The 24,021-nt window shown below is 47.7% G+C and overlaps 1 protein-coding gene across 3 annotated transcripts in view; it reads right to left on the bottom strand.

Moving 5' to 3' along the window:
- Positions 1–11,794: 11,794 nt before the first annotated feature.
- FAM167A (family with sequence similarity 167 member A) overlaps positions 11,795–24,021 on the bottom strand; it is a 48,458-nt gene continuing 36,231 nt past the window's right edge. For 2 of the 3 annotated variants that reach the window (XM_058443197.1, XM_058443198.1), the window contains 2 exons: positions 14,673–14,920; positions 11,800–12,869 (listed from right to left, as the gene is read on the bottom strand). In XM_058443197.1, coding sequence (XP_058299180.1) covers positions 12,821–12,869; positions 14,673–14,920 — 297 coding nt within the window. In that variant the 3' untranslated portion in view covers positions 11,800–12,820. Of the gene's footprint in view, positions 14,921–24,021 lie in introns of all 3 variants that reach the window. The other variant, XM_032162467.2, reaches the window with a different exon arrangement.

The raw sequence follows: 24,021 nt of genomic DNA, 5'->3' as shown, positions 1-24,021 counted from the left end.
CATCCTCACTTTTGTTGAGGGTCTGACTATTCTGGACGCTGGGATTGGTATCGAGACTCTAAAAAGGAAATTTACAGTCTAATTGTGGAGTGAGGATATACATGGGAAAAGATGACCACCTGTTCAAAGGGGCGGAGAGAAAATTAAAATAGAGATATGTAGAGGGAGAGAGATAGAAGATTGGTCAATGGATGCCTGCAAACCCCTGCCCAGGGACTCTCACTGAATTGCCGTAGGGTGGGACTCTGGCATAGATAAATGTTTAAAACTCCCCAGATGATATGTTTACACTTAGCAATTTAAAGTTTGGTAACTAAATTCAAATTGGCATTTGGACTGGTCCAGAAAGAGCGTCACACGTCCAACTCTTGGGGTTGTGGATGTTGCTTAGATGGCTTTTGTTGTAAATTCTTTGGTTCCAATCATTTGTCTATTCAGGTTTTGAAAAAAATACTGACATAAGTTGCGTTATTTCTTGAACCTGAGTTAATATTAGGCTAAGAAATCCTTTTTAAAAAGTATTTCGTGTCAAAGGGATACAAACTCTGTTAGGAATCTGTCACAGGGACCTTGCTTACAGGAGTAATTTATGTCTTGGCACGTTGCCAGGGATAATTAAGGTGCAGAAATACTGGTTTGCATGGAAGGTAGCTATCTGGAGACAGGGGAGCAAATCAGAAAGGCATCTTCTCCTAAAGGTAAAAATAAAAAGCAAGCAAGACCATAACGAGATGAACTGATACACATCTAATTGGGGAAAATTTGTTACCAGGAAATTTATATTATAAGGAACAGTCGGCCTTTTGTGATTGTAATCTTTTTGCTTCTGATTCATTGGAAGAAAGGCAGCAACAGAGATGGGCACCAGGAAGACTGAAGAGGCGAGGCAAATCAGAACATTTGGTAATGGTCCCAGACCGTTGTCCCCCTTGAAGAGACAGCCAAGCTTTTAGCTGCAAGCTGATAAAGACCAAAGCCAGAGCTTTGAAAGGGGGTGAAGCCAAGAGGGTGAAATCTGAAGTCTGGGGGGTTTCAATATATGAAAACAGGTGATAGAAAGATGTAAGGATTTCTTGCTTTTCAGTTGTAATGGGAGAAATGGCTACATTATTTAGGAACTGTAGCTTTTCAGAATTAGAAGGAAAGCGCCAAAGTAAGTAACAGATTAAGAAATTTGATAGGCTAATAATGGCCATTTATTTTCTTTATAAAGAATTGAGTTCCAGGCTGGGCACAGTGGCTCACGCCTGTAATCCCAGCACTTTGGGAGGCTGAGGCGGGTGAATCACCTGAGGTCAGGAATTCAAGACCAGCCTGGCCAACATGGTGAAACCCCATCTCTACTGAAAATACAAAAAAAATAGCAGGGCGTTGTGCCAGGCGCCTGTAATCCCAGCTACTCGGGAGGCTGAGGCAGGAGAATGGCTTGAACCCGGGAGGCCGAGGTTGCAGTGAGTTGAGATCGCACCACTGCACTCCAGCCTGGGCAACAGAGCGAGACTCTGTCAAAAAAAAAAAAAAAAAAAAAAAGAATTTGGTTCCAGAGGGAGATAAAACATGAATTTCAGCTTAAATGTCACCAGCAAAACCAAAGCGCTCTATGCGTTTTCAGCATCCAGTCATTGTGTTTCCCAGAGCAGACACTGGGCTTGGCACGTACTAGATGCTAAAAGGTATTTGTAGAATTTAATGGAATTGTGACAGAGTACTCCAACCATAGGTTTTGGGTTTGAGCGGAAAACAGCATCTGAACTTTTAATTTTTCAGCAAACATGGCAAGTGACAGCAATTGCAAATGCCAAGAACACAAGCAACTATCACGGGCGTTTTTCAAACTGTTTCTCAGAATGCACCTCTAAAGAGATCTCCGTGTCTCCGGCAGGGGGCGCTTTAGGATTTCCTTAACACCATGGGTCTGCAGGATAAAAGTGAAAAAACCGTTTGTTTAAGAGGCAGAAGGGCAAGACCAGGACAGATTGGTGTTCTCAGACCTCCTCCACTGTGGCTCTGGCAAGTAGAAGGTGGAGGAGGCACTGCAGGGAAGAGCGAATGCAGAGTTGCGACCACTCCAGCGCCTGGACCTGCTTCTTGTCATAGGAAAAGAACCCCCTATTGCTAAAGCCCTCTGGCTCTGACAGCAGGTACTGCTGTAAGTCATGTGTCCCACCAGCTCGGGGGCGATATAAGGTCATGCTTCTCTTAATATTTTATGCGATATAATTCTGAGCCTCATTTCATCCAAGCCTTTCTCCTCTCCCTTTTCCACCAAGACTCGCCTGTCCCTGGGGCTGCCCCTCACAGGAAGTGGAGGATGCCCCTTTAGTGGAGGATGTCACCCCTCCATGGCCTGGGTTCCCAGTGTCATGGCCCCTGTGATGGGGCTCATCCATGTCCCACAGTCTGGCCCGTCTGGGATCACAGCGTTCCGGCAGTTAGAGATGCTTCAGTAGCGTTCATCTGGGAAGGAGCCAGGAGCCCTTTATTCTGGAAGGCTTCTTGGCCCCAACACAATCACTTGTCCACCCCTCCCAGGCAATCTCAGTGGGGAGTGGAGGGTCTGGCTCCTGCAGAAGAGGAGTCCTGTGTTGTCTTTCCTCTCACTCATTGAAAGGGGCTATGCTGGCGTTTGTTTCAGGGAGACCCACTGTCTCGTCTGCTAGAAATAGAAGTGGCTGGAGTCTTTTTAAACACAAATTCTCTTGCTTAAAGGAAATCAGGTTCTGCCTCTCAGGGTGCCCTGCAATATTTTCATGATGGTTCCATCAGCTGTGTCTTTTCTGAGAGAGAGAGAGAGAGAACGAGCGTAGGCAGCTTTGCAGAGCAAGGTGGCTGGATGGGAGCCAGGATCCAGGAGGTGACCCTGCTGTCCTTTTGTCCCCTGCAGAAAGTGGGCAGTGGGGCCTCCTGCCTTCCTGCTTTGGGCCCCCTGAAGGGCTGTCCTGTGTGGAGGTGACCTGCCAGGGGCCCGCTCAGAGATGAGAGGGGACTGCAGTTGCCCGCCTGGCGGGAGCTAGCTCTGGGCTCATGTGGACAGTGGGTAATGGCAGGTCGCTGTGGCTGGTGGAGTGGGCCGTCAGGGACTGGGGACTCCTGCAGGGCTGCTGGGTCTTGCATCTGCTCCTGCCCCTGAGCCTCAAACTCAGAAGCTGTGATTTCTAGGCTGTGTTCTTAGACTTGACCAGAACATTCTGCAAAGGGGAGAGGGGGCAGTGCAGGAAAAGAAGGCTGGTTCATGTGCTTGGATTTGGTGCCCATATCCCATCTTAAAAACAACCTCCTGCGTTTCACTGTTTTCTTGCGCCTTCTCTCTTCCTTGGCCTTCTCCTCATTTCTTTCTCTCCCTTCCCTTCCTCTCTTCCTTGGCCTTCTCCCCATTTCTTTCTCTCCTTTCCCTTCCTCTCTTCCTTGGCCTTCTCCCCATTTCTTTCTCTCCCTTCCCTTCCTCTCTTCCTTCCTCTCTTCCTCCCTCCCTCTCTCTCCCCACCTTCTGTTTTCTACCCCTGGTGCTTCTGACATGGGCTTCATTGTGGGTTTGAGATAGGATTTGGGCAGGGCTGGTTTTGCAGGGTACAGATCACAAAGACCCTGCTGATAAAACGAGATGTGGTCAAGAAGCCGATTAAAATCTAGCAAAACCAAGATGGGAACAAAGGCAACCTCTGGTCGTCCTCACTGCTCATTATACGCTAATTATAATGCATTAGCTGTTAAAAGGACACTCCCACCAGTGCCATGACAGTTTACAAGTGCTGTGGCAATGCCTGGAAGCTACCCCATATGGCCCGAAAGGGGCAGGAACCCTCAGTTCCGAGAATTCTCTGCCCCTTTCCTCGAAAACTCATAAATAATCCACTCCTTCTTTAGCATATGATCAAGAAAGAGCCATAAAAATACCCAACCAGCAGACCTGGGGCTGCTCTGCCTATGGAATAGCCGCTCTTTTATTCCTTTACTTTCCTAATACACTTGCATTCACTTGACTCTGTCGGCTCACTCTTGAATTTCTTCCTATGCAAAGCCAAGAACCCATGTGGCCTCCCAGGCTGAACCCCAGTTTGGGGGTTTGTCCTGTGACAGGTCTGTCAAGGGGAACAGAGCCCAGAGCAGATTGGCAGAAACATGGTGCCTTTTACCCAGCGACTCAGGTGTGTGCAGATGCCATCTATGGCCACAGAGGGGCAGCAGGACATTGGGCAGAGGCTGTGCCCGTGCCACCTTGCAGGAGGAGGCATCGTCCCTCATCCAGTTTGGCACAGCCTGAGGCTTGGATGTGGGGTGAATCCAGTATGGCGCCGGGAAAGGCCAGGCCTCAGCCTTGTGTGACTTGCCCTCCATCTGTGAAAAGGTTTGTGCATTCCCCAACAGATTTATCCAATATATATGTCTGTACCAATATAGTACACATATGTAGAGCACATTGAAAGCAGAAGAGGTTTAAAACATTAATAGAAGTTCCCATCTTTTTGCGTGTGTGTGTCAGGGTCTTATTCTGTTGCCCAGGCTGAAGTGCAGTGGCGTGACTGTGGCTCACTGCAGCCTCGACCTCCCCAGGTTCAGGTGATCCTCCCATCTCAGCCTCCTGAGTAGCTGGGGCTACAGGCATGTGGGCAGCTAATTTTTCTACTTTTTGGAGAGTTAGGGTTTCACCATGGTGCCCAAGCTGGTCTCGAACTCCTGGGCTCAAGTGATCCTCCCACCTCGGCCTCCCAAACTGCTGGGATTACAGGCGGGAGCCACTGCACCTGGCCTCTTCTTTTCCTTTCACTCCATGCTGCATCATCTTGGTACTGCCCTGTGTCTACACTGCCAGTCGGAGTCTGCTGGCCAGGGTGTCCTTCGGGCTGCAGGCTGATGGGGTTTTGCATGTCCACTCTGGATGGGGTGACGAAGAATGACAGGTAATCACTAAGATCCCATCTGGAAATAGTCTAGTTCTCCCCTACTTGGGGGCCTGGGCTAAGCTGGTACTTCTCCACACTTTGGAGGTCAGGTTTGGCCATCTGACTTGTTTAGTCCAAGGAAATGTGAGCAGAAATGACATGAGTCACTTCCAGGTGGGGGCTTTAAAAGCTGGGGGTGGGGTAGGGAGGAGAGAAAGAGGGGACAAAGAGGAAAAGGAAATATCCCCACTGGCTGTGACTGCCACAACAAAATACCATAGACTGGGTGGCTTAAATAACAGACATTTATTTTCTCACAGTCCTAGAGGCTGGAGGTCCAAGATCAAAGTGCTGGCAGGGTTGGTTCCTTCTCAGACCTCTCAGCTTGTAGGTGGTGTCTTCTCCCTGTGTCTCCACGTGGCCGTCCCTCTGTGTCTGTGTCTTAATCTCCTCTTCTTATGCAGACGCCAGTCAGATTGGATTATGACCCACCCATATGACCTCATTTTACTCTAGTTACCTCTTACATAGTCCCATTCTGAGATGCTGGAGATCAGGATTTCAACAGGTGAATTTTTGGGGATCATAGTTTAGTGCACAGTAGCAAGCGAAGCTTTATTCCCGGTGGTGGCAGCAGGCAGAGGTGTGGACAGACCTCCTGAAAATCACCGGCTTTCCAAAGCTGTTCCAACTGCCGCGATGCAAAAAAGGCCCCCTGCTGAGCTGGGTGAAATCCGGGCCGCTTTGGGGATGAGCTCTGTGAGTCACCTCTTCTCACAGCCTCTTCCTGGACACTGCCTGTCCCCGCCCTTCTAAGGGTTCTGTTAACTCTTAGTTCCTGAATCAGGTCCTTTGCTTCGTGGAAGACTGAGGGGGCTTCCACTTTCTTGACCAAACCCAGACTGGTGCAGAAGTGACAGGCTGGAGACGCATTTGTCCTGCTCCACGCCCAGACACCCCTCCCGGATGAGGCCCAGAGTGCAGTGGGTGGGGGCGCAGAGGTGAGCTCCGTGAGATCCCTCCCTCCAGGCCTTGGCCAGGCCCACCTGGGTGGGTGCGTCTCTGGGAGCGAGGCAAGGAGTGTGCCTTGTCATCTCTAACTCACGTTTCCCTTGGGACTCTGGCTGTTCTTTAGCAAAGGCGCCTTTCTTAGCTTCAGTAGTCTTTGCTTGGAGAAGGGGTAAGAGAATGAGTAGTGCAGGGCTCTCTGTTTAACAAATGGCTCAGGAAATACCCTACTGTCCTGCAAAGCTGCACCGAGCCTCACTTTCCTCGTAACCATCCTGCAGGCAGGAATGTTCAGGGCCAATTTATCTCCTGGCAGTGAGTGGTGGATGACAGATTCCTACAGCTTGCAAACACCTTCATTTTTTATGATTAAAAAATAAAAAATAGACAAGGGTAGGGCATGGTGGCTCATTCCTATAATCCCAGCACTTCGGGAGGCTGATGTGGGCAGATCACTTGAGTTTAAGAGTTTGAGAGCAACCTGGCCAGCATGGTGAAACTCCATCCCTACCAAAATACAAAAATTAGCCAGCTGTGGTGGTGCACACCTGTAGTCCCAGCTACTCAGGAGGCTGAGGCAGGAGGATTGCTTGAACCCATGAGGCAGAGGTTGCAGTGAGCTGAGATCCTACCACTGCACTCCAGCCTGGGCAACAGAGCCAGACTCTGTCTCAAAAGAAAAAAAAACAACAGAGATGAGGTTTCTCTATGTTACCCAGGCTGGTCTTGAACTCCTGGGCTCCAGCAATCCTTCCATGTCAGCCTCCCAAAGTTCTGGGATTACAGGCGTGAGCCACCATGCCTGGCTCAGACACCTTTTTTCCCTTTTAATTTTTAAAAAAAATGATGTATAATAATTGGACATATTTATGGGGTATATAGTGATGTTTCTGTACATTCTGTGTCTAGTGATCAAATCAGGGTAATTAGCATATCCATCACCTCAAGCACTTATCCTCAAAGAAATGATAAATGTTCCACTGCATCTGAGGTTTCTCTTCCTGAATCAATTTCCTTTGGAGACCGCCTAGCTGTCTCCATTGCTGTTTGCTTTGAGCCTGTGAACAGGGTACTTAAAAACAGCTCTGTCTGAAACCTTCAATCTGCTGAGCAGCTCCCATCAGATAGGGCCTGGTTACGACAGGCCTGTCTGCTCTGGTCACTGCCAACTTCCTCCTCTTCTGGCTGCCCACCTCCTTCACCAAGTCATCTAGGCCACAGACTTCAGGCTTGGACATGGAGAAGAAGCCAGTGGGAGGTGCTTCTGGTCTTGTTGAGAAGTCAAAGGGGTGTGTGTAAACAGAGTTTACCCCCTTTCCAAACATAAGAGAGATGAGATCTCTGGGAGGCCAAGGAAGCCACAGTTTGACGTCACCAGCCATGGGTCAGGGCACCCGGCCACCCTCAGCAGGGCGCCAGCAGCTAATGTGGCAGCAGGCCGAGTCTCCGAATGAAGAAGCCGCACCACATCTGAATTGTCGCTCCCGCTCTCCCCATACTCTGGTCACCACCTGTTCAGTCTCGATCTCTCCTGGACTCACCCTAGGAACCCCCAGGTCACGTGGAGACCACTGGCCATGCACGTACCTCCAGCTCCGTTGGCTCTCCCGGCCCGTTTGCTCTCGTCCCTCTTCCCTCCTGACTCAGTCCAACACTAAGATCACTCCTTTGCAAAAAACATTCACTTTTGCTGTTTCCATTCTCTGCCACCTGCTTGGCAAATCCTATCTCCCACTGTCTGCCTGGTCTATATCTGTATTGGAACTTCTAAATATTGCTGAAAAATAAATCACTCCACCAGGCTTGCTGGACACACCCCACATTTATGGCCACAGCCTGAAACGAGCAATCCTGCCACCAGACCAGATGGTCCATCTTCCCTTTCCTAATTAACTCACCCGTTCTCAGGTAATTATTTGAAAAATGTCTTTGCAAACCTCCCATATCCCACCCCCTCCGACTCACTTCCCTATTTCACAGACAAATAGGAGCGACCTCATGGGCTCCCTTCCTCATTGCCACTGATTTTTTATTGAAAATGGGTCCTGATCCAGACCCCAAGGGAGGGTTCTTGGATCTCACACAAGAAAGAATTTGGGGTGAATCCACAGAGTAAAGTGAAAGCATATTTACGAGGAAAGTAAGGAAACAAAAAAATGGCTGCCCCACAGGCGGGGGCTGCTTGACTGGGCATATTTCTAGTTATTTCTTGATCATATGCTAAACAAGGGATGGATTATTCATGGGTTTTCTGGGAAAGGCGTGGGGAAATCCTGGAACGGAACAGAGGGTTCCTGCCCTTTTTAGATCATGTAGGGTAACTTCTGGCCTTTGCTGTGGCATTTGTAAACTGTCACGGGGCTGGTAGGCGTGTCTGTTAGCAGCTAATGTATTATAATTAGCATATAAGCAGCGAGGTCGACCAGAGGTCACTTTCATTACCATCTTGGTTTTGGTGGGTCTTGGCTGGCTTCTTCACCACATCCTGTTTTATCTGTGGGGGCTTTGCGACCTGTAACTTGTGCCGACGTCTGATCTCATCCTGTGACTAAATGCCTAGCCTCCTGGGGATGCAGCACAGCAGGTCTGAGCCTCGTTTCCCCCAGCCCCTGTTCGAGCCAGAGTTGCCCTGGTTCCAACGCCCCTGACAGTGTCAGTAACGGGCACTTATTTAGCTGCACCTGGCCTTCTTGCCTCAAGGAGGAAGCGCCCGGTCCTGTTGTCTGAGCGAGGTCTCCACTCGCACTCTGCCAGGGGCTCTCTCGCCTCCTCCGGAGCTGCACTGCTGTGGCTGCCCTCTTCCCCGCGCACATCTTTCTTTCCGTAGGCACTGAACTAACTCACATGACAACACCTTCATTATATTATACGTTGTTATGAGAAAACCCCAAGCCACTCTCTGGACCTTACCTATGTCCTTGTCCAGCTCCTTGTCTCTGCTCCCTTTATGGCACATGGATGCAGCAAGGTGGCCTTTATTTCCTGCCTCCACGTCCTCAGTTCCTGCCTCCTCCTCAACCCTGGCCTTACCACTGAGCTGAGATGGCCATCTCCACCATCACTGCCATCACGGTGGGGGCTCCCTCATGCTGAAGCCAGCGCCCACCTCTCTGTCCCCTTCTTCCTTGATGTCTTAGCAGCACTGGTGTAGACGACTCTCTCTTTGAAACAGTTTCTTCCTGAAGGTTGTTGGATGCCCTGTTCACCTGGTTTTCGTTCTACATTACTAGCTGGATTTTTTGTTTTATTTTTAGTTTTCTTTTTGTTTTTTGAGACAAGGTGTCCTTCTGTTGCCCAGGCTGGAGTGCGGTGGAGCGATCTCAGCTCACCGCAGCCTTAACCTCCTGGGCTCGGGTGATCCTCCCACCTTAGCCTCCCGAGTAGCTTGGTCTACAGCTACCTTTTTTTCCTAAGTATCCTCTGACCATGGCTCTTTCTCTGTCAGATATTTAAATGTCAGGGTACCCAGGCTGCATGTTCACACGTCCACATGGCCTTGAAAGCAAGCTAACTCACAGAGGCAGACAGCAGAATGGGGGGACTCGAGGCTGGGAGCAGGGCGTGGGGATGTGCTGGTCTCAGGTTTCAGGGTTTCAGTTAGGCAGGAGGAATAAATAATGAGCATTTGAGGTGATGGGTATGTTAGCTTGTTTCATTCATTCCACGTTGTACATATAGCAACGCTTTGTACCCCATAAATATATACAATTAGAATTTGTCAATATCCAGTGAAAGTAAATAAATGAATAAACACACTGGAGTCCCCAGGCTGCCGTGCGCAGCCCTCTTCTCTCCCGCACTCCTGAGTTTATCCAGGTAGAGTTTTCTTCTTTTTTGACAGTCTCTGTTGCCCAGGCTGGAGTGCACTGGTGCCATCTCAGCCCACTGCAATCTCCGCCTCCCAGGTTCAAGTGATTTTCTTGCCTCAGCCACCCAAGTAGCTGGGACTACTAAGCGCCTGCCACCACGCCCAGCTAACTTTTTTATTTTTAGTAGAGATGGGTTTTCACCATGTTAGCCAGGATGGTCTCGATCTCCTGACCTCGTGATCCACCCACCTAGGCCTCCCAAAGTGCTGGGATTACAGGCGTGAGCCACTGCGCCCAGCCGGTATAGTACTTTTAATATTATCGAAACAACTGAATCCAGACTCCCAGATTTGTGTCTCCAACATTGGCGTTTTTCCTGAACTCCAGGCCCTGGGTCCAACTCACTCCCCACTTGTATTAAATCGACATTTAAATATACCGTGAACCAGCACCACTGCTGCCACCCCTCTGCCCCCATTCATTCTGAGTGAACAGCACCCCATCTTCATCCAGCTGCCGACAGGAGGACCATCTCTATTTAGTTCCTCCATTTCCTTCATACTCCATATCTAAATTGTCCCCAAAGTATGTCCCCAAAGATGTCCCTAAGCAAATACGCATCGGACCACTCCTCACCCCCTCTGCAGCTGCTGCGCCGTCTAGATCACGCTCCCATCCACTGCCCCTGCCACTAATTGCCCTCTGGGCTCCACTTCTGCTCCTCTTCCTCACTTACTCTCTACACAGCACTAAGTACTTTCTACTTCGATCTTATGAAAGTTTAAATCAGATCACGTATCATTCAAAAACCCCAGAAAACTTCATGCGCCCCCCAGATACAATCCCAGCTCCTGACTCTGCTCTACAGGCTGGAGAGCCCCCGCCAGCCTCTGCAGCCGCCTGCTGCACTGGCCTCCCTCTGCAGACCTTGGGGTCTGGGACTATCTTTTCCTTCCTGGAGCACTCTTTTTCCTGACCTCTTCACAATTGCCACTTCTGCTGGAATAGCTCTTCTCCAGGAAGCTTTGACCACCTGGGAAAAGCAGCCCCCTCCATGCCTGGCGCTGTCTCACGTTTTATCTTCTCTGTGGCACTTAGAATGGTTGGATTTGTTTGGAGGTCACATTCATTTCCCTCTGGGCTGCAAAAGTGCATGTGTGGTCCCACTGGCAGGGTGGAAAGGCCCTGGCTTCTTGAATGCCCTTTGAACCACATGTTTGGGGCAGATGGCAGATTCCCAAGTACCTGTTCCCCACCCACCTCATGCCCACGCTCCCCCCAGCAGCTTATACTGGGTGCTCTTTGTGGAAGGAGACATCACAGGCACTCCTCCTCTTGGTGTAGGCAGTGGGTATCATCTGAAGGAATTGACAGAGATCTACAATTGTTGTTCAGTTGTTCCTTCCACAAAACGGGATTAGTGACACCAGCTTTGACCCTCTGACATAGGCCTTTGCTGAGAACACAGAGATGGGATCAATGAAAAACAGTGCCTTCCCTCGCCTGCTTTGTCATCCAGAGGTTTCTCAAAGTGTCTTTGGACCACCTGTTGTCCATCACCTGGGGCGTCTGTGAAGCCTGGAGCGACACAGTCAGAATCTCTGGGGCTGGAACCCAGTACTTCTGGGAATATGCATTTGTAACAGCAGCCCAGGTGATTTTCATGCATGCTCGATTTTGAGGTTTAAGAGGTGCTTTAAGTGGCTGAAAAAATTTCAGGCATAAGATCTCAGAGCATAATATGATCACCTTTGGAAAAGGCCACTGGAGGAGAGTGGGTTTACTTTGGCTCTGGCTTCAATCAAACTCAGGAATAAAGACTGCATTTTAAATTCTACCTCAGCTTACCTGTGGAACTCCCGATAGTAACAACCACCACACAGCTTCCTCAAGGGGAAGATACAAGAAAGGAAGAAGAGTGATTTGGGTGAATCTTTCCCTCCCTCCCATGCCTCCATCTGGTTGCAAAAATCTTCCTTCTTTCCTTCCTTCTGTTGTTCATCCACCCATCTGTCCGTCCGTCCGTCCGTCCATCCATCCATCCATCCAGTGTGTGAACAGGGACAAGCTAAAAGGACAAGCATTGTTTTCTCCTTTTATTTTTATATGGATATCTTTTTGAAGTATTTTTATTTCACTTTTTCTAACAGCAATATAGAAACAAATAATCATAAAAAATAAAAGTATAAATCATCCATTGATTATGTAATAGCACTTGGTATTGCTACAGGGTGTGGGTCTTGAACTCGGTCAGGCATCGTCAAGCCTGCCCAAGCCCTCCAGGCCTCTGTGATGGCTACTGAGACCCTGAAGGCATCAGACACGACCACGCACGGCAGCGTTGGTGGAGACTTTGCGTTTTACACTCAGGGATGCTTGGGGATGGCAGAGAGATGGATGGATAATGAGTACAACTGCAAACAAACAGCACTGTACACTTGTGGTGAGCCAGGAGGGTGGGACGGAGGTTAGGCCAATATTGCTGCTGACTCAGAGACCCACAGAGAGCAAGGACTTCACAACACTGAATTAATGTGGTTAGTTGTGTTCGCTGTGGAAAGTAAGGAAGCCAGTCAACACTGGACAATGTTTAGAAAACATCGCTGTCCCCCTCCACTTCTCATCTTGGGTCACCTCCTCATCCCATAATAAAGTTCTTAGGATAAACTGAGCAAAATAGCTCAGACATTTAACCTATCCACAAACATGTGTCTTGATCTTAGTTTCCTCCGAGAGAATGAAGAAAGCAAGCACTGGGTTACCTGAGCAACTAAATCACTCAGTTGCATCCAACTTAATTGGATTGACTATATTCAACTAAATCTTTCTGTTTTCATTGAACCCAATGGTTTCGGTTACCGTAATGACTGACTTCCAAAAAGAAAAACCTAATTTGGCATTGTTTCAGAATATGGGATGGGCTTTTCTGCATGGGTTCAAGGATGTTTATGGCATGTTCTCTGTCGTGTGAGAGTGTGTGTATGTGTGTGTAGGTCAGCCCGAGACCTCAAGGGCTCATCTGGAAGGAGGTTGGCAGGAAAGGAGTGCCTCTTCAGGACTTGGCAGTGTTTGTGCAGAGCTCTGAGGAATGAGCGCAGTGCATGGTCCTCAGGCCTGCAGACTTCATTGCACAGAGCATGGCAGACAGTAGATCTCGGCTGCGTTGTTCCACCTAGTTTGAAGGAAGCATAGAACTTCTGGCTCTTTGAAATTATAAAAAAGAGACCAAGTTCTTTTCTGTCTACTGGAGATCATTCATTTGCATTGTCCTACTCTCAGCCCACAAAAGAAAAGCAACCTCTCCCCTATGTGGGTCACGATGTGTGAGTGGACACGGGCCCCACTGAGATTACACAGGAAGAAGTCACAGTAGACAGAGCAGCCAGATGCCGTGTATAGACCATGGGACAGTGATTACTGACACATGCCCTGTGCGGCCACTGTCCGTCCCTTGCTCCACACTGACCCAAATGCTCTGAACTGCAATACTCTAGGAGATGTGGGTGGGGGCTGAGGTGGAGAGTAGAGGGATTGGCAGTGTGCGGGTTTGGCGAAGCATCACGACCATCTTTGGGGTTCAAGTTCATCGACATGTGATCTACTAGGCATTATCAACAATGGTTTCGCACATCAATCTTCTACAGCCTAAACAGCTGTGCAACCTGAGGGAAGTCCTTCTCCTCTCCCAGGTTTCACTTTGCTCCTTTACTAATGAGAGGACTCGACTAGATGACATCAAAGGTCAGAAACACTTCTGATCTTGGGATTCTACCAGTCTGGCTGAGGAACCCATGCCATGTGGTATGACCCCAGGTTGACCTTCCTAACCTGCTGGGGTCTTAACTTGCTGATCCTCAAGCCTGTTGTGAGGGAGAAACTCTTAAAATGAAATCCTATGCACTGTAGTTGACCTACACAAGTGGCTTCCCCATTTGAACAAATATCAGTTATTAACAAGTGAACAACACATCAGTAACAGTCTTATTCAATTAAAACTAGTTGTTTAGGTCAGGCACAAAATCTCAGAGGAGGCTCAGGATGGGCCTCTGGGCTCCCTCGATTGTCTTTCTGGAGAGGGCAGTAAGGTGACACCAGCAGAATCCACCAGGAGGCCCCAGTCACGCCCCTCCAGGAGAATTCAGTTATGGAAAACGCTTTCAGGACCTGCCTGGTTCAGTCACCAGTGGTCTCCCAGGCTGTCGCCCTGGGGTGTGAGTGGCAGTGAAGAGGCTCTTTGGAGATGCATGTGGTCAGGGGAGACAATGGGGACATCTGTGCTTGTTGCACCCAAGCTACGCTAGTGCCCCCATCACATGTCCCAGCACACGCCAGAATTTACAATTTACACAGCCTCGTAGTGTCAGGCTCACCAGAGACACTGGCTGCCAGCCATTGGGGCTGCATCCCCAAGTGCCCATTTGTCATGCCTTTTGATTTTCCCTTCCTAGTAGGTCCCTGTCAGTGTTGCTGAGTCATGTATTTAGGGTGAATTTGAGACAATACTTGGAGGACAGCAACAGCACGTGAGACAGGCACATCTGACATACCTAATTTCCCCAAGGCCCTTGGGAGACAGCATTCTGCAAGAATGACAGCTTTGTTGGGGGGCCTCCCTTTGGGAATCCCAGTTCATAGCACCAGTGATTCCAGGAAACAGGAACGTGACTGTGGAGGGGGATGGATTATGGTGGGAACCCAGGTCTCATTTAACATCTGGTTGGAACAGCCCTTCTGCAGTGCTCTTTGGGTATTAAGCAAGGGCCAGTCACAGAGACACTGGCATCCACACCCAGGGCCCCTGGGAGAGCACCACTGAATAGGTCCTGGGGCCCTTGAGTCACCAGTCCCAGGGACCCCTGCCTCTGGGAGACCCACTGGAGTAACTTGGCCTCAGCTTCCTCTAACATCCCTCCAGCCCAAGTCGTCTGCTCCAGCCCCTCCACCCAGTCTGAGGGCTCCTCAGCAGAGAGAGAACCTCCGAGAGTTGATGTTCATCTTGGTCACGCCAATAAGCTTGAGTGGCGTGGAGAGGCTGAAGGAGGAGGCAAGAGGGGAGTCGCAGAAGAGGTCTGCCAGCTCGTCCCGCTCCTCCAGCTCATAGGTGGCGTCGTTGAGCATCCGCCTGTGAAGGCGGCAGGTGTGCTCGATTTTCAGCTTGTTGATGTCGCCGCGCAGGCGCATGAGCTGTCTGGCCAGCTGCTGGTCCTGCAGCCGCATCTCCGTCTGGAAGGGAGGGGGAGGAGGCAGGGTCAGCAGAGAGTGGCTCCAGAGTCCCTGACAGGCACAGACTGGTTAGCAGGACCCTGACTAATGTCTTAGATCATTAATTGGTCCATCTAGAAATATTAGCACTTTCCCTGCTCTGGGAGGTGAAAAGACACAGAAAGCAAGGTGACAAATGAGGGTGTGCTTGCAAAACAATACTTTGTGCTAGGCTAGTAGCTATATCTAAATCCTTCTGAAAGACATGCATATTGGTCCTGGCTGGAAGATACTTCCAGTGCTTTCTCATTGTTTAGAGTTTCATTCAGATGGAGTAAGAGTATAAAGGAAAGCATAGGGTGACAGCTATCAAATTCAGGAGCATGGTTGCCTTCTAGGTGGGAAGGCGGGACTGTGATTGGTAAAGGTAGATGGGGGCTCTGACTGTGATGGACAAGTTTTCTTTCTTACACTAGGGAGTGTCATGTTGTTACATTACTCTTCAAACGTTTTAGAATGCCTGAAATGTTTCTTGGTAAAGTTTCAAAACAGCCAAACAAAAATTGGTTCCTAGGTACTGGGTGTTTTATTATGAAACAGTTCTAAGGCCTTTGGGTCTATTAACATGCAACAGTTAACCGTCACTACAACCTGTGAAGTGACCTCACCATGATCACCCACAGCTTATAGAGGAGGATGCAGAGGTACAGACAGGGAATTAGCTGTGTCAGCTCACAAAGCTCATCCACAGCCGAGCTGGGATGAGGAAACCGGACAGCTGGACGCCAGAACCAAAATGACTGACAATTAAGTTCTTCTGCTGCTCAAGGACGAGCTGCAGTGTGGTGTATGGAGCTAGCAGAGTGCTTAGTGACCCTGTAGAAGATTCCTAATATTTTTACTGGCTTGATGTTTCCTATTGACGTGTAAACAAAAAGTAAAATGCTAAGCCTCCCCAACTGACTGAACAAGCCCCCTCTTCATCAAGAGGACCCCAGAGAAACCTGAAAACTGAATTCCCAGCTGTGATGGGATGGAGTTCAGACATGCTTTGTTATACCCCCCTTGCTGTTGGAGTTTAGGCACAGCAGATCGGCATTAACATTGAACTAGAGATCATAAGACTGACAAAACAGACTCTTTGTAGCAATAAGGTAGCAAATTCCTGCCTCTGGTATAGCATCACATAACAGATAGCAAACGCTGAAGAAAATAAAAATATTTTACCCTGAAGTATATTTCTTTGACGGATTTTGAAATGGCCCTGCAAAACCACCTCTTGTGGGAGATATTTACATCTGTACAGCATTTCCATCAATGCAATCAAGCCTTCCCTTTCTAGGCCTTTCCAAGATCTAGGAGAGATTAAATGAGAGTCTGGCAATTTTAAGGTCTGAAAAGAGACATTTACCATCTATTTTCTCTAAAGGCTTCTACCTGGAGGCTTCATCTACATAACAAGAACCTTGGCCTCCACAACTGTCCTTTGTCTTAAGCATTTCTTTCTACCGACTTCAAGTCTTTAGGCAAAACTTGACTCTTTCAATCAACTGCCAATAAAAATATCTTTGAATCTACCTAAGACCTCTAAGCACCCCTACCCTCCAAGCCCCTTCAAGATATCCCACCTGTTTAGGCTGAACTAATGTATACCTTCTGTGTATTGATTTATGTCTTTGCTTGTAACTCCTGTCTCTCCAAAATGTGTAAAACCAAACTAACTGGACTACGTAGGGCAAGCTTTCTCAGGACCTCATGAGACTGTTCCCTGGCCCATGGTCACTTATACTGGCTCAGAATAAACCTCTTTAAGTATTTTACAGAGTTTTTTTCTGTTAACAAAGAGATGTGATAATAATTTCTCACCTGGCTTCACACTCCCATTTTCCCAAACCCGCTGTAAACCAAAAGTGTCTGAGACAGGTGTTAACAATTTAGAAAGTTTATTTTGCGGAGGTTAAGGATGCACGCCTGGGAGGCAGGTCTATTCCTTTCCTCAAAGATGATTTTGAGGGCCTTAATATTTAAAGGGGAAGGAGTGGATATTGGGGGAAGAGGAAGAAATTTTTTAAAGGTGTAGATAGATAAGAGACAAACAATTGCATTCTTTTGGGTCTTTGATCAACCGAATACACAATTTACATGTGTGTTTAGGGTACAAGAAAAGTCACTTGTGTCTTAGTCTGGCTCACTGAATCTGCATTTTTATAGAAGATAACAAACACAGGGCACGTGAAGCAATCAGGTATGCATTCGTCTCAGGTGAGCAAAGGGATGACGTTGAGTTCCGTCCTTTGTCCCGCACCTGAGAAGATCAGCTGTCAATTTACATCGGCAGGGTGAAGTTCAACAGAACTGTTTTACGGTACAGATCTGGGGGCCCAACAGGGAAGTTCCTTGTGGACCAACTGTGAGGGAGGTATGTAGGTTTTATCTTTGCAGCTATCTTATTTAGAAATAAAATGAGAGGCAGCTTTGCCTCATGCAGTTCCCAGCTCGACTTTTCCTTTTGGCTTAGTGATTCTGGAGTCCTGAGATGTATTTTCCTCTCATGTTTAACCTTGACGGGCCTCACAGCCACTCCTGAGGTACCAGCAGGACAGTCTGGGTCCGTATTTTAACAGTCAGGATGCTAGCTGGAGCTCAGAGGGCTGGTTTCTCAGTTGTGACATGGTACAGAGGGACTGGCTTAGTGCAGAGTGCCTTCTCTAAGCAACACTTGGTCACTGAGACAGGTTGCCAGCTGCTCCTACTTGACTCGAGATCTGAATCTTTCTGTTTCCTCTGTCTCCACTGGTAACTGGTTATTGTTTTAGTATTTCTGCGACGTGCTCGGCTGTGCCATTTACCTAGTGCCTGGAGCCAAACTGATTTAGAAAAATGAGCCCTGAGATGCCCTGTAGTTATGCAAATGAAAGCATTGTTCTCCCTTTCTCCCTGTTAGGTTTATAATAGAGCACATTGCAGGGTAGAAAAATTAAGTGACCTTGCCAGCGAGCATCTCAATGTTCTTTTTTTCCTCTTCCTCTCGTTTTTTATGCACTTGTACAGATCTCTTTTCTCCTGATTTCATATATGAGAAAAATTAAGATAGAAAGTCTTGCTTGGGAGTCAGCAAGGTATCTAATGGCAAAATTGGGATTAAAGTTCATAGCCAAATTCATTAGTTTACTTTTCAATCCTGGGGCCTCAAGGATTGAATAAACTCAAATTTATTGCCAATTAAGTTCTATTGATCTAGAATAGCACCAAATTAATGATGATAGGGTGGCTGGTCATTTGTTTTTTTATGGTGTCCCTAACTGAGCCTGGAAGTGAACTAGGGTCTACCTAAACCCTTCTGAAGGAGATGGGGGTCAAATCTGCCTGAACGATATTGTCTGCGAACACCCATTGCCTTAATACAGTCATCTGTCACTTCTCTTTGGAGTGTTCTGTAATTTGACAATAGATCTTTTTGAAAAACTAGGAACCCTATGGTCTAGATTTGAGCTTTGGCCCCAGGAATTGCATCTTTGGTGTGAAAAGATCCTTTAAAGTCGGGGAATTTGGGCTGTGGCCAGGTGTCTAAGACTATCTGTGAGACGCAGGCTGTGGTGGACACATCTCTGTGGGCCAGCAGGAAGGAAGGGGCTGTTTTTCTGTGGCTGATAGATCTGGTCAGAGGTCAGAGAACAATTTAGGCTTTAAGACCCATCAGAGGCAGCTAGAAAGAGGGCTGACAGTAAGGCCTGTGTCAGTTTCCATGGACTGGACAAAGGCTGCCTGGATGGCGTTGCGTTGCACACCCATGCTGTGCAGATGCATTCAATTCTGCGTAAGGGTGAAAAGAGAAAGAAAGCTGCAGCTTCAATAGGGATGGAGATTCCAGCCGGTCTCCCTGCTTGGGCTTGGAGAGAACATGAGGAGGGGGCTGGGAATCGCAACTACCTCAGTGGGCTTTGGCTCTGAGGGAGTCTCACAGCGTGAGCATCTCGCTAGAATGCACTATGGGTTCTAACATTTAGATGCTCACAATACATACTGTGTGGGGGTCCCTGCACACAAATCAACAAACTCATCTCCTGCCCCAAATAACAGGGTTTGTCCCCGTGCTGCGGGAGCCCTGGCTGTGCTGGGCCCGTGCTCGGCTGCTCCCTGGGCCACACAGGCATTTTGCAAAGGTGGCTTTGCACCTTAAACACTAACTTGAGCCCCGATTAAGAGGTCACTCTGCTGTAATTGAACCAAATCCACACAAGTTCCCACAGACTGTGAAGAAATCTGAGCAAAAAAAAAAAGCAAAAAAAAAAGAAATCTGAGCAAAATGTGCAGGACTAAGAGGCTTAATGTGTTTCCAGAATTTTTTTCCAATTGTGATAAAATCCATAAAACATAGAAGTTATCATCTTAACCATTTTTAAGTGTACAGCTCGGTGGCAATTAAGTACATTCACGTTATTGTGCAACCACCATCCATCTCCAGAGCTCTTTTCATCTTTCCAAACAGAAACTGCATCCATCAAACACTAACTCCCCATCCCCCTCCTCCAGCCCCTGGCACCCACCCTTCTACTTTCTGTCTGTATAAATATGACTACTCTAAGAACCTCACAGAAGTAGAATCACACAGTATTTGTCCTTTGTGACGGGCTTATTTCACTTAGCACAATGTCCTCTGGTTTCTGATGGCTAAGCAGCTTTTTATAAATTAATCTTTTTAGAGATTTGCAATGAATATGTGTCTTTGCTGGTCCTGTGTGTAGTCGGGAGGATGGCGGTTGCCAGGGAAGGCACAGAGGGCTGCGCCAGTTCAGGAGAGCAGGTCGGAGCTGGGGCTGGAGTCCCTCCTCCTGTTTTCCCTTCAAGCTCTGCCAAGGGGCCCCTTGGAGGCGGGGATGACAACACAGCCCTGGCTGCAGCCACACATGTTTGACACAGATTGTTTCATCACGTTTTCCCACAACTCTAGATGGCAGGTGTGATTTTAGTCTGTCTTACAAGGAAACTGTCTCAGAGAAGTTAAGGAACTGCTCCTGGCCCACCAGCCTATGAATGGTGGCATCTGGACCACACTGGGGCCTGTCAGCAACCAGAGCTGGAGGACTCTCCCGGGATCCTGTCTGCTCAGAGGTGAGCTGGGCCCAGGGGCAGCAGAAAGGGAAAATCCATAGCCCTGGGTTAGAACCCAGGTTCAAGCTCAGCTCCATTCCTCACTCGTTGGGTGGCAATTCACTGCCACCTGGAACTTCTGTGTCCTCATCTACCGAAAAGAGATAAGGCCTCCTCTCATCTCTTCCAAGGACAGTGAGAATGAAATTCGACAACAAATAGCATGGTAGAAAATATGAACTATGCTGGCCAAATCAAAGTAGAGGTGCACCATCACTAAAGTCCCCTCTCTCCAGGCCAAGGCCCAGAACATGGAACCCAGTAAGGACCTCCCAGTTTTAAGCCCTCATTAAAAGCCTGAAAAGCTGGCCAGGGTGACTCAACTCTCAGTGTGGATTTCATGCTGTCTCTGGCAAAGGCTCTACCATAGGATGTGCCGATTTCCAGTCCGCGCTCCCAGCGAGGCCTGGTGTCTCTCTGAGAACAAAAGCACTTGCTGAATTCTCAGAGGTGCAGCCTGTTATCCCAGCAACCCCATAATTAGGGCACAGAACTTGTTGAAAGGGAAGCGATGTCACTGGTCGGGGGCTGTCCAAGCACTGTGGTAACAGGGTGTCCCCATCAGGCTTGGAAGAAGTGAAGGGCGGCAGCCACACGTGGCCCCGTTGAAAGAGCTGTGCTTGTGATCTGTGCTACAGATGTGTGGTTTTTTTTGAGGCAGACAAGAATGCTTGTTACCATGTGAGCCGCTGCACCTGGGTGAAGTGTTGAAATGTTCTAAAATTATATGTGATGATGCTTGCACAACTCTGAAAACACTAAAAACCACTGAACTGCACACTTCAAATGGGTGAATTGTATGTAAAGTTTATCTCAATAAAGTCTTTTTGAAAAAATTTTAAAGACCAATTAAAAAAAAAAAAGACAGAGATAGAGCCAGGTTGTTTCTCAAGGTAGAAGGCAAACCCCCAAGGGCAGGATTAAGTCACGGAAGACGGTAATTAAATGGATCTGGAAGAGGACAGAGATTTCCTTACTTCCAAGCTTTACTTGGTGAGAGGAGGGTGTGGCGAGGGGGCTGGAGGAGACGGGCAGGGAGGCCCTGGAAGAAGGACCCAGAGAGGAAAAAAGGAAGGTCAGCTGAGGACATTCAGATCATAGAAGTCTAATGCACCAAGCCAGTGGTTTGCTGGGGGGGTCTCTCTGGACCTGGGGAGTCAGAAGAGCTGACTCCTACCTCGGAGCTGGGTGGAATAAAAAGCCGTAAGAAAGGTGTGGGAAACAGCATGGCGGGTCCCGGAAAGTTAAACAGAATTACCATATGACATGGCAATGCCACTCCAGGTACACACCCCAAACAAATGAAGGCAAAAGCTAGAACCAGGATTTGTACATCCATGTTCACAATCACCAATAGGTGGAACCAACCCAGTGTCCTCCACGGATGAAAGGATCCACACAATGTGGCCTATCCATAAAGTGGAATATTATTCAGCCTTGAAAAGGAAGACAATCCTGGCACATGCTATAACATGGATGAATCTTGAGGACATTATGCTAAGTGAATTAGCCAGCCACTAAAGGCCAAATACCGTACAATTCCACTTAGAAGAGGTTCCTAGCATAGTCCAATTCATAGTGATGGAAAGCAGGACAGTGGTGCCAGGGGCTGGGGAGAGGGGATGGGGAGTTAGCGTTTAGTGAGCACAGAGTTTCCATTTGGGAGGATGAAGTTCTGGAGATGGATGGTGGTGATGGCTGCACAGCAATGTGAATATATTTAGTGAACTGTACATATAAAATGGTTAAAATGGTACATTTTATATTATACATATTTTACCACCATTTAAAAAACAACAGCAGAGTCTGCAAATTTAGAGCGATCAGTTCAGTCCAGTGTGCCCAGGACCTACCTGGTTCTAGCACTGAGAATCCTGCATCCAGGGGACCTCCTTAGTCCTGGGCAAATAGAGATGGCCGGTCAGCCTGCCTGCAGCAAGGGTGGCCGCAGGTGCTGGGGAATGGCGGCCCAGCCTGGACAGTTGGAGGGTGGTCTCAGTGATGTTGTCTCTAGCCTGAGTGACACTGGAAGCTGATGAGACCTTGAAGAGTAGTCTGGGAGGTAGAAGAGCCTCTCTGGGGGTTTACTGGAGATGGAGGCCACAGAAGGAGGGTATTGGACCAATTGGCAAAAAAAAAAAAAAAAAAAAAAAAGGATTTTGTTCTTTGCCAAAGGCCTGAGAGGCTGGCTGGGGTGACTCAACTGTCAGTGTGGGTTTCATGCTGTCCCTGGCAAAGGCTAGTCTACCATAGGGTGTGCATTTGGGAAAGGCAGCATTTTTCTGGAATTTGCATCCTTACTCAACACTCCGTGGCTGATCTGTGTTCACTTGCTTGGTCTAAAACACTGAGTGATTTCTTCACATTCAAGGGAAGCAAATACTTTTATTCTTAGTTGCCAATGAGGTCTGCTCGAATACTTTCTCTGATCCCAGGGACTGATGTCTATGGGTCTAAAACTGCCCGAGGATTTTAGGAATTAAAAATTTAAAAAAGGACATACACTATCATCAGAGTGAACAGGCAACCTAAAGAATGGGAGAAAATTTTTGCAATCTATCCATCTGACAAAGGGCTAATATCCAGAATCTACAAAGAACTTAAACAAATTTACAAGAAAAAAACAACGCCATCAAGAAATGGGCAAAGGATATGAACAGACACTTTTCAAAAGAAGACATTTATGTAGCCAACAGACAAATGAAAAAACACTCATCATCACCGGTCATCAGAGAAATGTAAATCAAAACCACAAGGAGATACCATCTCACACCAGTTAGGATGCTGATCATTAAAAAGTCAGGAAATAACAGATGCTGGAGAGGATGTGGAGAAATAGGAATGCTTTTACGATGTTGGGAGTGCAAATTAGTTCAACCATTGTGGAACACAGATCAGCCACGGGATGTTGAGTAAGGATGCAAATTCTACAAAAATGCTGCCTTTCCCAAATGCACACCCTATGGTAGACTAGCCTTTGCCAGGGACAGCATGAAACCCACACTGACAGTGGAGTCACCCCAGCCAGCCTCTCAGGCCTTTGGCAAAGAACAAAATCCGTTGGTTTTTTTTTTTTTGCCAGTTGGTGATTCCTCAAGGATCTAGAACAGGAAATACCATTTGACCCAGCAATCCCATTACTGGGCATATACCAAAAGGATTATAAATCATTCTATGATAAAGACACATGCACACGTATGTTCACGGTGGCACTATTCACAATAGCAAAGACTTAGAACCAACCCAAATGTCCATCAATGATAGACTGGATTAAGAAAATATGGCACATATACACCACGGAATACTATGCAGCCATAAAAAAGGATGAGTTCATGTCCTTTGCAGGGACATGGATGAAGCTGGAAACCATCATTCTCAGCAAACTAACACAGAAACAGAAAACCAAAGACAGCATGTTCTCACTCATAAGTAGGAGTTGAATAATGAGAACACATGGACACAGGGAGGGGAACATCACACACCAGGGCCTGTCAAGGGGTGGGGGGTATGGAGGGATAGCATTAGGAGAAATACCTAATGTAGGTGACGGGTTGATGGGCGCAGCAAACCACCATGGCATGTGTATACCTATATAACAAAATTGCACATTCTATACATGTAATCCATAACTTAAAGTATGATAAAAAATTTAAAAAATAAAAAATAGCAAAGGACATGTAATTGTCAGACCACTGGGAGCATAAGGAGCAACTCTATGAAGGTGTTACCTTTAACCCACCATGGTTTCTGCTTCCTAAAATAAAGGCAATACAGGGACCACCAGGCAAATCCTCCCCTTTCCAACAAAAACTATTAATAAGGTTTCGGGTAAGACTTGTCTTTTTTCTATTGTCTAATGCTTCCATTCCTGAAGAATGTGGCTTTGTGCGCTTTGGCTTATGGAACCCTCTGTTCTTTTAGTTTGGTGAAATAAGGGCTGTGATGGCAGCAAATCCGAAAACACGTTTGGG

This window comes from Hylobates moloch, unplaced genomic scaffold (assembly GCF_009828535.3).
Source record: "Hylobates moloch isolate HMO894 unplaced genomic scaffold, HMol_V3 SCAFFOLD_8, whole genome shotgun sequence".
In the NCBI taxonomy this organism is placed as follows: Eukaryota; Metazoa; Chordata; class Mammalia; order Primates; family Hylobatidae; genus Hylobates; species Hylobates moloch.
This window is presented reverse-complemented; position numbering and strand designations above follow the sequence as displayed.